The 14643-nt window shown below is 47.8% G+C and overlaps 1 protein-coding gene across 2 annotated transcripts in view; it reads left to right on the top strand.

The window, feature by feature from the left end:
* ebi (transducin beta like ebi) overlaps window positions 1-14643 on the top strand; it is a 36266-nt gene that overhangs the window by 16166 nt on the left and 5457 nt on the right. For both annotated transcript variants that reach the window (XM_050189978.3, XM_050189977.3), the window contains exons 9-11: window positions 5589-5974; window positions 7210-7375; window positions 11340-11441. In XM_050189978.3, the coding sequence (XP_050045935.1) occupies window positions 5589-5974; window positions 7210-7375; window positions 11340-11441 (654 nt within the window). The remainder of the gene's footprint in view (window positions 1-5588; window positions 5975-7209; window positions 7376-11339; window positions 11442-14643) is intronic.

Genomic DNA, 14643 nt, shown 5'->3' with positions numbered 1-14643 from the left:
GAAATAATGCCAAACGTAGCAAAACATACATATCTGCGCATATGAGTCGCATTGTTCCACCCTCAGACGAGTCAATATGAGCGGCTGAGCAACTTAAACAACGGCAACTGTGATCCAGACGCATATATTACGCGCTGCTATTACTGATTCTTGCTTTTCTTTAAAACTTCATCGTACTTGCAGTTTGCACCTGCCATAAAGTATAATTACAGAAAACTGTGCTCAGCATGAGTGCTCACTTGTAGGCCGTGTAGTTCTGCAAAAATGCCGATGCCATCAACGACACCATTAGTAATGGTGGATCCACTCGACGAACGGCTCCGCGAAAATTTGTTATGCGGACGCTTATTCCGCCGCCCGTCCGGCTGTGAAGCGCATCCAGATGACTGACAGAGTGAGCAGACGACTGCGCTGAAAAAATAAAGATGCCGTCACCGCCCGAAGCAACTGCCGTCCGCATCGAACCTGTGAAGTCGCCATCGTACACTGTGTGGCCTGTAACTTTCAAACTGAGGCTTGTATTTGGTTTAAATTTGTGTCTAGAAGCTTCAACAGCAGAGTATTCGTGAGGAGTGGCCACAGTTTCCAAAAGCCATACTCAGATTCTCGGCGTGTAGGCTTAGAGTGGCTGTATTGGCTGAACATGACCTTGAAGATGTTGCGGCGGCCCGGGCGGATCTCAGTGGCCGTAAATTACAGATGTTTGCTTGTTTCTACTCACTATAAATGGCGCGATCGGTGTAATGAAGACTTTGTCATATGTGTTTTTCACTCTGAATGAAGATGGAGATCAAAAGGAAACGACGGTTAGCCGCAATGGCTGTTCTTTTGTCCAAATTGGATGATGACGAGTACTTGTTTCATCAAGAGATCTTGTTGGCAAAAGGACTACATCGCCAACAAGTATCTTGAAATGCAGAACCACTTGCACCGAGAGCTGTTGGTCAGTGACATTCAGGAATACCGGAGGCTGCTTCGAGTGACGAGAGCATTTTTTTTTTCTTCAGTTGCTGCCAAATCGTCTCTTTCGCTCTCGTGTCTGCGTAATCGGTGAGAGTCATGTCCCACAATGTGGGGAACTGCTCCACAAGATGTAAGAAGATGCCTCGTCGCTCAAGTTCATTGCAGTCGCTTGTGCGAGTTGTGCGCGCAGACAGGCACGAATGGTGTCAACAGTTATGAATCTGTTTCAGAAAGGTCCCAAAGCTGCGCTTGTTGCCAGACTGTAGAGCGTGCTAGGCTAAATTCGCAGTATTCGACCCCCAGAATCCGGATGCGAAAAATAGCTCGGCATTTTCCGTTCGTGGGGGTCGTGGACGACGCGCGGCTGGCATGAATCCATGACACGTAGTCATGTGATGCGCCATCCATCGCGGGAAATGCGGATTTAGTGATGTGGATCCACCATAACTGGCCGATATGGTTGTTTATGCTCCTGTACCGATTGCACTGCCTCTTTTGTATCCTGTTTAACGCAGAAGTAAAGAGTGCCTTTCTGGAACTCGGAAATTTGTCGGCATAACAGTACGTACAGACCCACCCATACGTAGGGGATGCGACCGGCAGCCTTCATAGACTGTGACGGACGCATTTTAGGTACAGGTCTACAGGTAGCAGGTACATTAACTCAATGGGGCTAGGCCTAATGCAACTTTTGCTAAACAGGTAGAACACTTGCTTAAAATACATGTGTACAGCTTGAGAGGATTGAAGCTTCTGCATTTTGAGCTAAAATAATTTTATATACAGTCAAACCCGGCTATATCGAACTCTCAAAAAAACGCCTATCAGTTCGATATAGAGCATAATTCGATATAAGCCTGTTAAATAATTGGATGTCATAAAAGCACATACCATTTATAAAATCACTTTATTGGCGAAACTAGCTTAGTTTCACATAAATTAGTCCTGCATTTTCTTCTGCTTGGGCAATTTCGCTGCCTGCAACGCACGCACTTCCCCACGTTGTCTAGCCCTTTCGCTGTCACTGACGTACCGGTACGTCATCGCGCTTCCCCCCCACGGTGTCACTGACGTACCGGTACGTTCTCTATCGTGCGTTCAAAATTTCGCGCCTGAGCGCAAAAACAGGCGCTCCTGGATTGTCCACGGCATCTGTTGACTCTTTCTACAAGTTCGTATATTCGCTCCGACCTGTGTTAACCCATGTATTGAAGAGTACGGCGCGACTGCCACTCCCCACTTTCTCTTTGCTGAGTGGCGCGGTGGCTCCGCGTTCGCTGGATCATGCGTCGCGCGCTTGTGGTTATGGGTTCAAGGGTTGTTCTGCCTTCCCCGCTGGTTTGCACGTTTTTATTTTTCTTCTGTTGGTGTGCCTGCTACGGCGCGTCAAGATCAGGCGCACGTGCCGTGCCGTTGCCTCTCCGAAAAGGGTGACTCGATTGCTGCTTTCGCTCTCTCGCCGCACCCTCGCTTCCGACTTGCAGCAGTAAACGTAAAGCCCTTCGAACTTTGTTTAGCCTTTTTCCATCTTCCTCTGTCTTCTTGATCACGCAACGTCCCATTTCTCTCCGTTGCGCGGGCGACTGAAAGCGCATCCACCCTGCGCGAGGTTACTTTCGGATGGCTCGGCGCGCGGGACCTTCGTCTGCTCATGGGAGCGGTGCCTGAATTCCGATTCAGAATACGAGCCGAGCTCGGATTCGGACTCGGGCAAGGTCGCATGAGAGGAAGAGGGTTCCGCATCGTCAGATTCAGATGTTGAACGGATTTTATAGTCAGGCTGATGATGATGATGATGTTTACTAAAAACAGCTGCAGAACACTGAAATGTGCATATTGCATTGACTATGTTATTTGTATACCAATCATAATCAAAAATAAAGTGCTATGTTCATTCCCTGTTATGCTCGTTCCCTGAAACCAAGCCGACACTGGGGGTGCGTCACGGCCAGAAACGTCCGACAGCGAAAGGGCTAGAGTCCGAGCAGCTGAGGCCGCAACCTTCCGCATTCGCGCAGAAGCACCGGACTAATGCGAGTGCACCAATCACTTCGGAGGATGTGGGCAAAGGACCGTAGTTGCTTTCCTCAACGTGCCTACTTTCATTTGTGCTCGGTACGATGTCGGCGATGTAGTCTTCGTTTCGGGATCTACCGTCGTCGCGACACCATCATCTGCACTCACAAACTCGTCCACCGTTGATTCGAATGTCCCTGAAATTTTGACAGCTCGCTCCAAACTTCGGCAACGGCTTCATCGCATTCATCAGAATTTGCAGTCATCACCGAGCACGCGGAAACCGGCACGTAGGAAGAACGCCTCGTACACGGCCGTGCGTACGCGTTGGGCGCCATGGGCACCGGGTTGAGAGTCTGGCCACTTTAGCCCTAATCGTGCCGAGAGTGCTCCTCTGAATCTTGCACGCTGCGGGGACATCGCGTTCGACGCGATTTGTGATTTCGATCTTCACGACGAAAGGCGAATTCTGCCGCTTCATCACGGCAACACTGCTGGAGAAGGCCCACAAGGCGCAAACACGATAAACCAGAGAAGCAGCCAGACAACTCGCACTTTCGCCATCTTGCACGAAGAGCGCACAAGAGCCTCTGATTGGCTGTCTGAGCAAGCGCTGTAGGCGGGCCAGGATCATTTTTTTGCTAGGGAGTGTCGATAGATAGCGATCTAAAGAAAGGAAGGACGCTTGATTCTGCAACCCGTGAGGGAGCACGGCGAAGCGTCGTCAGGGGAGAGGGAGTGGGAAGTGAAAGATGATAGAGAAAGAGGGAGGATAATAGACTTCACTATGCGCGACAGGGGGGAGTGTCGACGGCTCGCCCGAACAGTCCGAGGCAGCGCGGTCGCGGTAGGGAGAGCGGTTGATGGAGCCACGCCGCCGGGTTTCCCCACTACCGCGAGGGAAAGCCAACTTCTGGGGGCACTTTTCCGCCGCTTGACGTTCGATATATCGGGAGTCACTGCAATATTTGTTCGATGTAAGCGTAATTTTTGCTATATATACTCATTGTAACTATACCGTGACCAGAAATTGTTCGATATATAGAATAATTCGATGTAAACGGGTTCGATATAGTCGGGTTCGACTGTACAAGCGAAGGGGCAGTGGCTATCGCATGATCGGTTTGACTGCTGGTTGTGAAGGTTCAGTCGAACGATCATGGTCGGTATGCTGATTTTGTCGGTGCTGTTGACAAGCAAGCCCGTCGAGCTACGACAACTCGCGCCCATCAGTTGCGTCGTCGTGGGCCTGTTATGATAAAATGGTCTCAGCAACACACTGTAGGTGGCCATTTGTTGGTGTCGCAGTCTTTTTGGTCTTGTATCTTGTCAGTGTTACCGTGCCTTAAACGAGTACGTGAAGTCAGGCACGTGCTGCCACCACCAGCAAGAGAGGGCCTACGCTTCAAGAAGACTTCGTAAGCAACATGTTGTTGTTCAAGTGTTGCCCAAGCGTAACAGTGTTTTTCGATAAATTTGCTAGCCACATCAATGCAAGACGGCACTTACGTGGTTACAGTGCAGTCTGGATGAAGCCCTGGCCACTTTCTGTTTTAAAGTGGAGTTAGTCTTACGCCATGCATGTTTTCAGCACCGCACCGACATAGAGCTACCAGTAAAGTTCCAACACGGTACACGGTACGAGTGTTTGCTGCTGTGCGCGTCTGGGTGCTTCTCTTTGCTTTTCTTCTTTTTTAAAAATTTTTCGGGAAGCTTTCTGTTAATTTCAGGCCAAGCTGATGTGTGCATGTCCCTGCCAAAAGGTTATGCGACTAATCCGCTAGGGCAGGGCGCATGCGCCATCATGCCATGAAAAGGGCGGATTGGAAACATTTGATTAATAAGATTTCTGGATTTGCACGCTTTCGTTGCTCCATGTTTCCATCTGATAGTTCCTCTGGATCTGCCTACCCAAAAGAGGACCTCTGCCACATCTGTGTGTGGCCTCCATTATTTACGGTTCGGTGTGTTGTCCTTAATTTGAAGGGAATCGCTCCTGATGAAGAATGTGTCCCTCGCAAAAAACTTTAGTATATTATTTTTCACTAACGAATGTTGCACCCTGCTGTGTTCGTTACAAAATGCTGTTCAGATGGGCGATATAGTCATCTGTCATTAACAAGAGCCGACCAGGCAGACAAGTGACTTTCAGCTTGCTGGACTCAGATTGATTCTTGCTCGCATGTTACAAGCACCGCTTCTGAGCACGAATTGAAAGTACTATCAGCGTGGCCACTGTGGGCATGCAAATCGCACGAGTCGTGTGCCGCTGCTGCATGGGTCTCTGGCTGCTTGTGGACTATCCAAGTCCGGATGTGGCGTGCAATGGCTTTATTGAATCCAAAATGCAATGCACAATTTTTTCTCTAATTCAATAAAATATGGAAGTGAATGGGGGAAAAACAGGATGAAGTCGGATTTGTTCTGTTTGTGAAACCCTAAGATGCCATTCGCAAAACTCACTTTGAGCATTTCTGGTCTTCTGTATTTGCACAAGCCCAGGTAAAAAATTCTCAGAGGTCTGCTCACTAACTGAAGGAAAGCCATTGCTTAAAATGATGCTGCCTTTACAAGCTGATGCCTGGACATCTGTTGTTGCTTGTTTGCAGACAACCATAATCTGGGATGCCAGCACAGGGCAGTGCACACAGCAGTTTGCCTTTCACACAGCGCCTGCACTCGATGTAGATTGGCAGAGCAACACGAGCTTTGCCTCCTGCTCAACAGACCAGTGCATCCATGTGTGCAAGCTGGGTGCTGACAAGCCAGTCAAGACATTCACGGGCCACACCAATGAGGTGAATGCAATCAAGTGGGACCCTCAGGGGGCACTGCTGGCCTCTTGCTCAGACGACATGACCCTCAAGATCTGGAGCATGAAGCAGGACACGTGCGTGCATGACCTACAAGCACACAGCAAGGAGATTTACACCATCAAATGGAGCCCCACGGGACCTGGCACAAACAACCCCAACATGAGCCTCATTCTTGCCAGGTATGCTATCCTGAACAGAATGAAACAGTCTTTTGTGCTTTCTTTTTACCTATTGACTATGAACTTTGCACACATGTTCTCAATGCACTTGCATAGCTTGGTTCCTGGCATGCATTAATTCAACACAATAAAAAAAATTGTCAGTTCCGGCCAAAAGCAAAGCATTCAAAGCGATAGCAAGGTTTGGTATTGCACTGAAGGCATCATACCTGCTATCTCCCTGGAATTTTTCATAAATATTATGCATTTGGCTTTTTGCATCCTGTTTTAAAAAAAAAAATTTTTTAAGGTGTAAGATGGGATGCCGCAGGATTAAAAATAAGTACGTACAAGAAAGGAACTGCGATGATACCTTCACCACCTTGGGTGCGATTGGAGATCTTTGTTCGGAATGCGCGTTCAGTTTCGCTGTGCGGTTGGCCTAAGTCGGTGCAACCTAGGCCAATTGCACACGGCGAAACTTAAAGCACCCCTTGTGCGTAATGTACTCACGAGAAGAAAAAGAATCATGTTTGGCTTGCTCTGCCGGCCACCATTTTTGTTTTGGTGTCCCGCACTGACAGCGGCAGCCACCTACCTGCTTGTCATCCTGCAGCAAATGCGGGATGAAAAAGAAAATGTTTCTTTTCATGGGAAATTTAACCCGCGTAATGATCGCACACCTGAATTTGCGTAAATTGTTTTGACAAAAAAGTGCGATCATTATGTGAGTAAATACAATACTGCAGGCCATAGACAGGCCCAAATAGGGCAAGGGGGGGAGTACAACATTGCGGCAGAGCAGGCAAAATGATACACATAGCTAATATTTCAGACATGTTGCTCAATGTGAGTGGTTGGTGCATGTTTTAATTTGTTCCATTTTGTTATTCTAGGAACGAAAGAGTACTTGAACATATTGGTTCTGGCATATTATGGTGTTTAAAAATGTGGTTTGCATGTTGTGTTAGTCAAGTTGCTAATGGTGATAGGCACTCCTTGTGGTCGACAGCAAGCTTTTTAGTCAGGAGCAGGGATAGGAATTGGAACCTACTCAGATTTTCTACGTGAGTAGCTCAATAGTGTTATCTCCCATTAGTTGGGAAGGGGGAATCAAGCAGCGACAACTTGGAGTAAATGAATCTGCAACTTTTCTCTGTATTTGTTCAATCTTGTTATTTGTTCAAGCAGTTGTCAGTGCTCGAGTCCCATATGACGCATGCATATTGAAACGTTGGCCTGATCTTGATGTGCAGTGCATCGTTCGACTCAACGGTTCGCCTCTGGGAGGTGGAGCGAGGTGTCTGCCTGTACACATTGACAAAGCACACAGAGCCCGTGTATAGTGTGGCCTTCAGCCCTGATGGCAAGTTCCTGGCCAGTGGGTCCTTCGACAAGTGCGTCCACATCTGGTCTACACAGGTATGCACTGCATGGCCCGTCTCTGCGGCTCCTCAACAGATGTAGGCTTTTGTTTAAACTTGCATTGTACAGTTCTTGCCTCTTTAGTGTTGACAATGAAGCATTCAACGCCATATCGCACAAAGAGAATGCGCAAACACAAACGGCGTGAAAATTCATGGTGTGAGACACAGTCACCGACAGATTTTTCGGACGTTGCAGGGACTGAAATATAGTCCGAAAAATCTGTAACAGTCCAAAAAACTAACAAAGGGGGGGGGGGGAGGCTTAGAGCGGCTTAAAGAATAGTTAATCACCGGCAAAGCGGCAGAAGTACGAAGCCAAGAGCTTGGCGACTAAGGTGGAAATTTTGCAGGCTTTGAAGAATGGCGAATCACGACAGCAGGTTTTGACCAAGTAGAATGTGAAGGACAGCGGTAATTGGAGATCGCACGGAGAGGCCTTCGTCCTGCAGTGGACACAAATAGGCTGATGATGATGATGATGATGAATAACGCCCTGCCTCATGGTACGCTTCCAGGCGATAAGACTTGCTTGGATTTGCACAAGAGTGACGCGTCTCCCTACACACTAAAAGCTCGTTAATTCGACACCCGTTAATTCAGATAATTCGGGTGGCTCTATTGGTCCCGGCCAAAGTGCATGTTAGTCTGTGGGACCAAACCTTCGTTAATTCGTCAGAATTCGGCCCCGCACCGCTTAATTCGGACAAATGCTGACGGCTGCCGCTACACGAAAGTGTGGTAAAGCAGCGCTGGCACCACTGGAGTGAAACTGAAATCTGAGAGGCAATGCCATCATCGACAATTAGTGATGGTGATCGCAGCGTCGCCGAACGTCTGTGTCTTTCTTTCTTCGTTCCACTGAGCCTTCGATGCCATTTTCCCTTGTGTTGTCGAGTCGGCAACATCTCTTCATGCGGAGTTTTCTTTTTTCGTTGTGACCGTGTTTTGCATGCCACCACCATTGTGTGCTACAGTGATGGCAACACCGGCAAAGCGGCAGAAGTACGAAGCCATGAGCTTGGCGACTAAGGTGGAAATTTTGCAGGCTTTGAAGAACGGTGAATCGCGACAGCACATTTTGACCAAATAGAACGTGAAGCAGGGCATGTTGGGAACATACGTGAAAAATGGACAACAGATTCTTCAAGCCTTCGACAGCAAGAAGTTTCATGCATCAAGAAAGCGGTTGCGAATTGCAGCTCCTCTCCAGCTCGTAGAAGCTTTGCTCCAGTGGGTTACCGACTGTCGCAACGCGCATCTGCCTTTGAGCGGACTTCTCATCATGGCACAAGGTGAGAAGTACGCTGCAATGATGAACATTGACTCGTTCAGAGCTTTGGAAGAGTGTGCGGTGAAAAGGCCAGCGTTGATGAAAGCGTGACCACCTAGTGGAAAAATGTTCTATTCCACTAGGTGGTCACGCTCTATTATTCAGAGCTCTGCCCTACAAGACGGTGACTTTCAAAGGGGACCCGTGCATTGGTGGGAAGAAGTGCAAGCAAAGGATAACCGTGCTTCTTGCCGAAAATATGACTGGCATGGAGCACTTGCCACTTGTCATCGGGAAGGCGCATAAGTCATGTTTTAAAAAGCCTTCCTGTCGAGTACAGAGCGAACAGGAAGGCTTTAGAGGCTGGTTGCAGCAGTTAGACTGGCACTTCACGTCTAAGGACCGCAAGATAATTATGGTTGTTGACAACTGCAGTGCACATAACTGTACAGTTGAACTGAAGAGCGTCAAGGTAGTTTTTTTGCCGCCCAACGCTACATGTGCCCTTCAGCCAGGGTATCATTCACTGCGTGAAGTCGCAGCACCAAAAGCACCTGCTACAGCAAATGATCTTATGCTCAGAAGTTGGAAAGCTGTATGAAGTGGACTTACTCGGTGCAGTGCACATCATTGCCCACATGTGGAAAAATACACCTCCGCAAGTCAACACCAATTGTTTTCGGCACAGCGGTTTTGTGAGGCCCGAGTATGCGGCAGTAGCCGACGAGGTGTCAGCCGAGTCCACCGATGATGACTGCCCGACCTTCGATGCTGACCTTCCCACGGATGTGACCCTTCAGGACTACATCGCGATTGATGATTATGTCGCCACGACTGGTCTCCTGACCGATGAAGAAATTATTAATGATGTCACAGGCGCCCGGGAAGACCATGATTCAGACAGTCATACGAGGAGGTGCAGCCGCGACCTCATCGCACCTCATGAGAAGTCGCGGAGGCACTTTTGTTGTTGGAGTACGTTTGCCTGAGCAGTTCCGACAGTTTGCGAGCTGTTGGCTGTGATGTCATTGTGACATCACAGCCAACAAATAACACTATCGTCATAACACAACAGCACTATCGTCATAATCACTTAATTCAGGTTACATTTTTATCCATTTATTTATTCTTAAAGTTGAGCTTGCTATTTCCACATGATGTGTCTGCAGAGCAGGTGTGTCTCAGAGACGACGTCGCATCTTTGTGCACGTTCATGTGGCTTCGCATTTGTGTGATAGGCACCACCTTGTATGCCTTCGCGAGAGCCAAGTGGTGCGAAGAAATGTGGCTCGTTTCTTTGATCTCCATGGCGATCTTCGGCAACAGAGGTTGCAGATCTCCAATGTGGTAACTCTACAGTAAAAGCTTGTTAATTTGGATCTCACGGGACCGGGAAAAAGGAAAAACATCCAAATTATCAAGATGCTGAAGTAACGAATGAACAGAAAAAACAATCAAGTTGGAGAAGCATACCTTTATTTACTGAAGTATTTTGCAATAGTCTGCTTTTTCACGCAGATTCCGGCTGACACCACAATTCTCACGTCTTGTTTATTACATAACGAGGGTCTCAAATCCAGTAACATTGATGCCTTCAGGTGGCATATGCGGGTTTATTGAGCGGTTGCCTTCACCCAAAAAGATCACGTTCTCGTGATGCCTGCGGCAAAAAGGATGTTCTACATCCACCGCCAAGGTCTGCGGGTGGTGGCGCTGGCTAGCACTCCCAGGGTTCTACTAGGAAACATTAATACCCAAGAAAGCAGATGTGGAAACGGTGCCGCGGTAGCTCAATTGGAAGAGCATCACATGCGAGATACGAAGGTTGTGGAATCGTTCCCCACTTGTGGCAAGTTGTTTTCTCATCCACTTTCATTTCCATTAATTTATCGTTTCTTTATTTCATTTATTAAGCACAAGCAATTTCCCCTATGTTGTCCTTGGTGTGAGTGTTTGGTGGCTTCTTATGACTTGACCCTTGGAGTGTTTTGCTGCACTTTGAAGCCATCAGCGAGGATGACAGAGGCGGAGTCAGTGCCATTGTTGACAGTGGTCAATTCTTTCAATGAAAAACATGGCACTCAACAGCACGAAGCTTGGTAGCAAACGTCGAAGCAGCTAGGCCTAGCATTGTCGTCGTGGCTACGGCTGCCAAAGGATCGGCATGCTGGAGCACTGGTTTGAGGCTGTGAGATGATAAAAACGGTAGTAGTGGTGGCTTGAATTAATGCCATTTTGGATCTGCGGTCACGGCAAGAAAAGTCCGGAATGTTAACCGGCGAAGGCTTTCAGCGTCCAAAATTTTAGCCCTAGAGCATACTAGGTGGTGCCCTGAATTTGTCCGAATCATCGGGCATGTAAAAAAAATATGTCATAGACTGTATCTTGTAATTTGGGTGCATAAATAAATAATACACCATGTCTTTTACTTATTTTTTTAACAAGTAATAATAGTGCTAAGTGTGCACATTCCTGGTGTCATATTTTTTTTAGAAGGTAAAAGGGCCAGAAAATTTGGGTCTAGAAAAATTTTTAATGGCAGTTGGGGAGGTACCACTGCTTTTTTTTAAATTTCTATGCAGATACACAGTAACTGTCAAATGTGCAATCTAGAAGTGTATGCACCTGCACATATCTGCCCCATTAGTTACTCGGCAAATAAAGAGGCTGACCTCTTTCTCTTGTGCAGAGTGGCAACTTGATTCACAGCTACAAAGGCACGGGTGGCATCTTTGAGGTGTGCTGGAACCAGCGGGGAGACAAAGTTGGTGCCAGTGCATCAGATGGTTCGGTAAGCTGTTGTTTCCCACTTCAATTCGTGGCTCCATTTATCTGTTTACAGAGTGCTGCAGCTGCCTTCATGTTTTCACCACTATATGTTTCAGTTCACTCTCCATTATTGCTGCCTTGGTTCTTCCTATTGTGGATGCCATATGGGATCTTTCCTGGCAACCTTGAGGAACTTGTGCTTAGAGATTAGCAGTCACCAAACACTGATATAAACAAAAAAATGCTGCGACAAACATGCAGACTTGGTCGCAACAGCATTCCTGCAACTCAGCCCCGTCAGCTTTGAGTGCACTTGTAAACATATGCATGCAGAGTCCAGGAGATGACACATAATGTAAGCATGAAAAGGTGCCCACTCCAGCTAAGCTCTGTGCTACGCACAAAAAACATAGGTTGTGTGATGCATTGTCCGTACTTGAAATCTCTGTATTTGTCTATCATATACACCTAAATTAAGCAGAATAAATGGCACAACCCATCTTCTGGAAACCCATTGATTTTGTGGTGGGAAGTGGGAAAGCAAGGCCACTAGGCCCAACTAGGCCCAACTTTGGGACCGCAGACAAAAGCGAGAGCAGTGGGTGGCACAAACCAGCCAGGAGCATGCCGAGTAGGCTGCCTCTAAGTGGCGGCTCGAGCGGAAAGACTACCCCCCCCGCCCGGATCGCAAAGCAATTAATGCAGCGCAATGCAGGAAGTAGCACGCTTGGAAGGCTGATACTTGCTGTGGTGCGAATCCGCGATTCCGCCGAAACTTCGTGGACACAACGTCCGGCTTCAATTGTCATGTGCGTGATCGATTGTGGTTTGAAAATGACCTATCGGTGATTGCGAACACTTCTTGCCACAATGTTTACAGTTCCACTGGTCATATACCTTCGCAGGGCTTGTTGTCTGGTCCTGGCAGTTGTATGCGTTGTTTAATGCAGTCAAACTCTCATTAATTTGAATATATGTGGCCGTGCATCGGTTAATTTGGACAACTCTTGGAGCTCAGCAAGCACGGAGCACCACGAATGTGCGACGGAATTGTGGGGTCTCAAACGTGCTCTTGGGGCAAAGGAATGACAGCACAGTAGTGTAAACAATCAAAAGGGCACTTAGTGCACCTTTCATGCACTAGTGCCTGCTAGCCGAATTACTACCCATTATAAACATGTTGATGGGTGCATGACAAATTGAGGAAGCCAACTGCGACCGGATAGCAAGCGAATCTGTTTGCCCCCTGGACAGCAACATGTAATCATTTGTGTGAACGGTCACGCGTACTGTGGCATGTTTGAACGATCGTGTTCTATTCCAGTGTCCTGCCTCTAAGCCTTTCGCTGGACAGTCCCGCGAACAGTGGGCGATCACGCGAAGCTTAGATGCAGCTCACCAACCCCAAGCCAAAAAGAAAGAGCCTATTCCCTTTTGTGCCCCAGTAACCCCTCCGGTAGATGGCGTTAGCAGCGCAACACTCGCGCCATCTCTTGTAATGTGCTACAACCACACCAACCACCACCGCCACACGGAGAAACTAGATTACAGGATAAGACGTGCGAGCCATGTGGAGAAAACATCAGGGGACGCACGAGGTACGAGCGTCCCCACCTATGAGTAGAAACAGTGCTTGCGCCCAACAGAAACGAAGCGGCGGAGTTCTCATCGCCATAGTCATCAGTGAAAATCGTACATCAATTACAGCAACACTGGAACACTCTGTGTCTATTTGTACCTTCAGAACCTTTATTCTTTTGTTTACCGCCATACATAACACCGCATTGGCCTCATGGCTTCTTAAATGTGTAGTCGCCATCCATGGTAATGTCAGTAGCCTGCACAGTTTTGTCCACACCTGTTGTAGCAAGCAGTAGTTTTGTTTCAACTTGGTGCATGCATCAGCCACATGCCTTCAGAACTGCAAGGTTGCCGTCCATGAATTTGTCTATAGCGGCCGCAGTTTCTTCCACAACTGTTAAGGTGAACAGTTCATTCTGCCTAGGTACGTGCATTGGCCACATGCCTTCATAGCTCATAGTCTCCATTTATGATCGCATCGGTAGTGACTGCAGTTTTGTTCGCAGCAATTGCGGCAAACAGTTTCGTTTGACTCGGTGGGTGCATTGGCCGTGTGCCTTCGGAACTGCAATGTTGCCATCCAAGATTGAGTTGATAGCAGCCGCAGTTTCATCCATAGCGGTTATGGCAAATAATATAATAGTTTTGTTTTGACTCTGTGCAAAGTTGTCCGGGATGAAGAGCATCGGCTACCTCTTTATGTTTAGAGAATCTGTTCACGACCAACTCACTGGCAAAAAAAATAACCGGGATGTGCATGTGGTAGTGAAGAGGGTGTGTCAGATGAAGATGCGCGCCGCAGTTGCTCTGCAAAGGAACTTGCAAGGCCTTTTCGAGTGCTAATCAGTCGCAAGACAAGAATTGCAGCTTCCGCACTGCTTTTGTGCAAAATAGAAACAGTATTGCCGATTCAATCAGTAAATAAAAGTATGTTGATGCAGTAATCATTTGTTTTCTTGATGCCCTCGATTTGAAATTCGGTTAAAGGGACACTAAAGGCAAATACAGTGAAACCTTGTTAAACCGTAGTTGGCCGGAGCGTGGAAAAAGTACGTACTAAATGGTAGTACTGCTTAAGCGAAATAGCATGAGATTGCTCACTTACCTGTCAAAAACAGAACTTGGAGAGAGTGCAATGAAAGGGCAAAAAGACATGCAGTATTTATTCACCTTACGCGACAAAAGTGTTATGTTCGTTTGATGCCGCGGCGGCCTAGCAGCGACGACAGCGGCTTCAAATTTACTGAAGCTGCGAGCCAGATTTTTAGCCAGCCCCCTCTTCTCGGCAAACACTCGCATGGCAGATTCCTCGTATGCATGCATGTTCTCCGTGCACGCGGGCAGTTGTGCTGCAGAAGTCGCGGGGCGCCTTTTTTTATTGCGGGGTGCTGTTCATTGCATTCATGAGGCTGATGTATCGAGCAGCTTCTGCCACTGTCAGGACTGAAGCGCTCGTGCTGTCACTTTCCGTGTCCTCATCACTGTCGCTAGTCGACACTTCGGCAACAACAGGGGCAACGATGGCGAAAAGTCGAACCTCGTAGCCGACAGCTCTTCACGGTCGCAGCAGCGCTGCCAAGCAACTTCTTCACGTTCCAAATGCCACACACCGTAGTCAACAGCAGATCCCGGTCGCGTACCAG

The sequence above is a fragment of the Dermacentor andersoni genome, chromosome 2 (assembly GCF_023375885.2).
Source record: "Dermacentor andersoni chromosome 2, qqDerAnde1_hic_scaffold, whole genome shotgun sequence".
Lineage (NCBI taxonomy): Eukaryota > Metazoa > Arthropoda > Arachnida > Ixodida > Ixodidae > Dermacentor > Dermacentor andersoni.
Note: the sequence above shows the minus strand (reverse complement) of the source record. Positions and strands in the feature narration are given on the sequence as shown.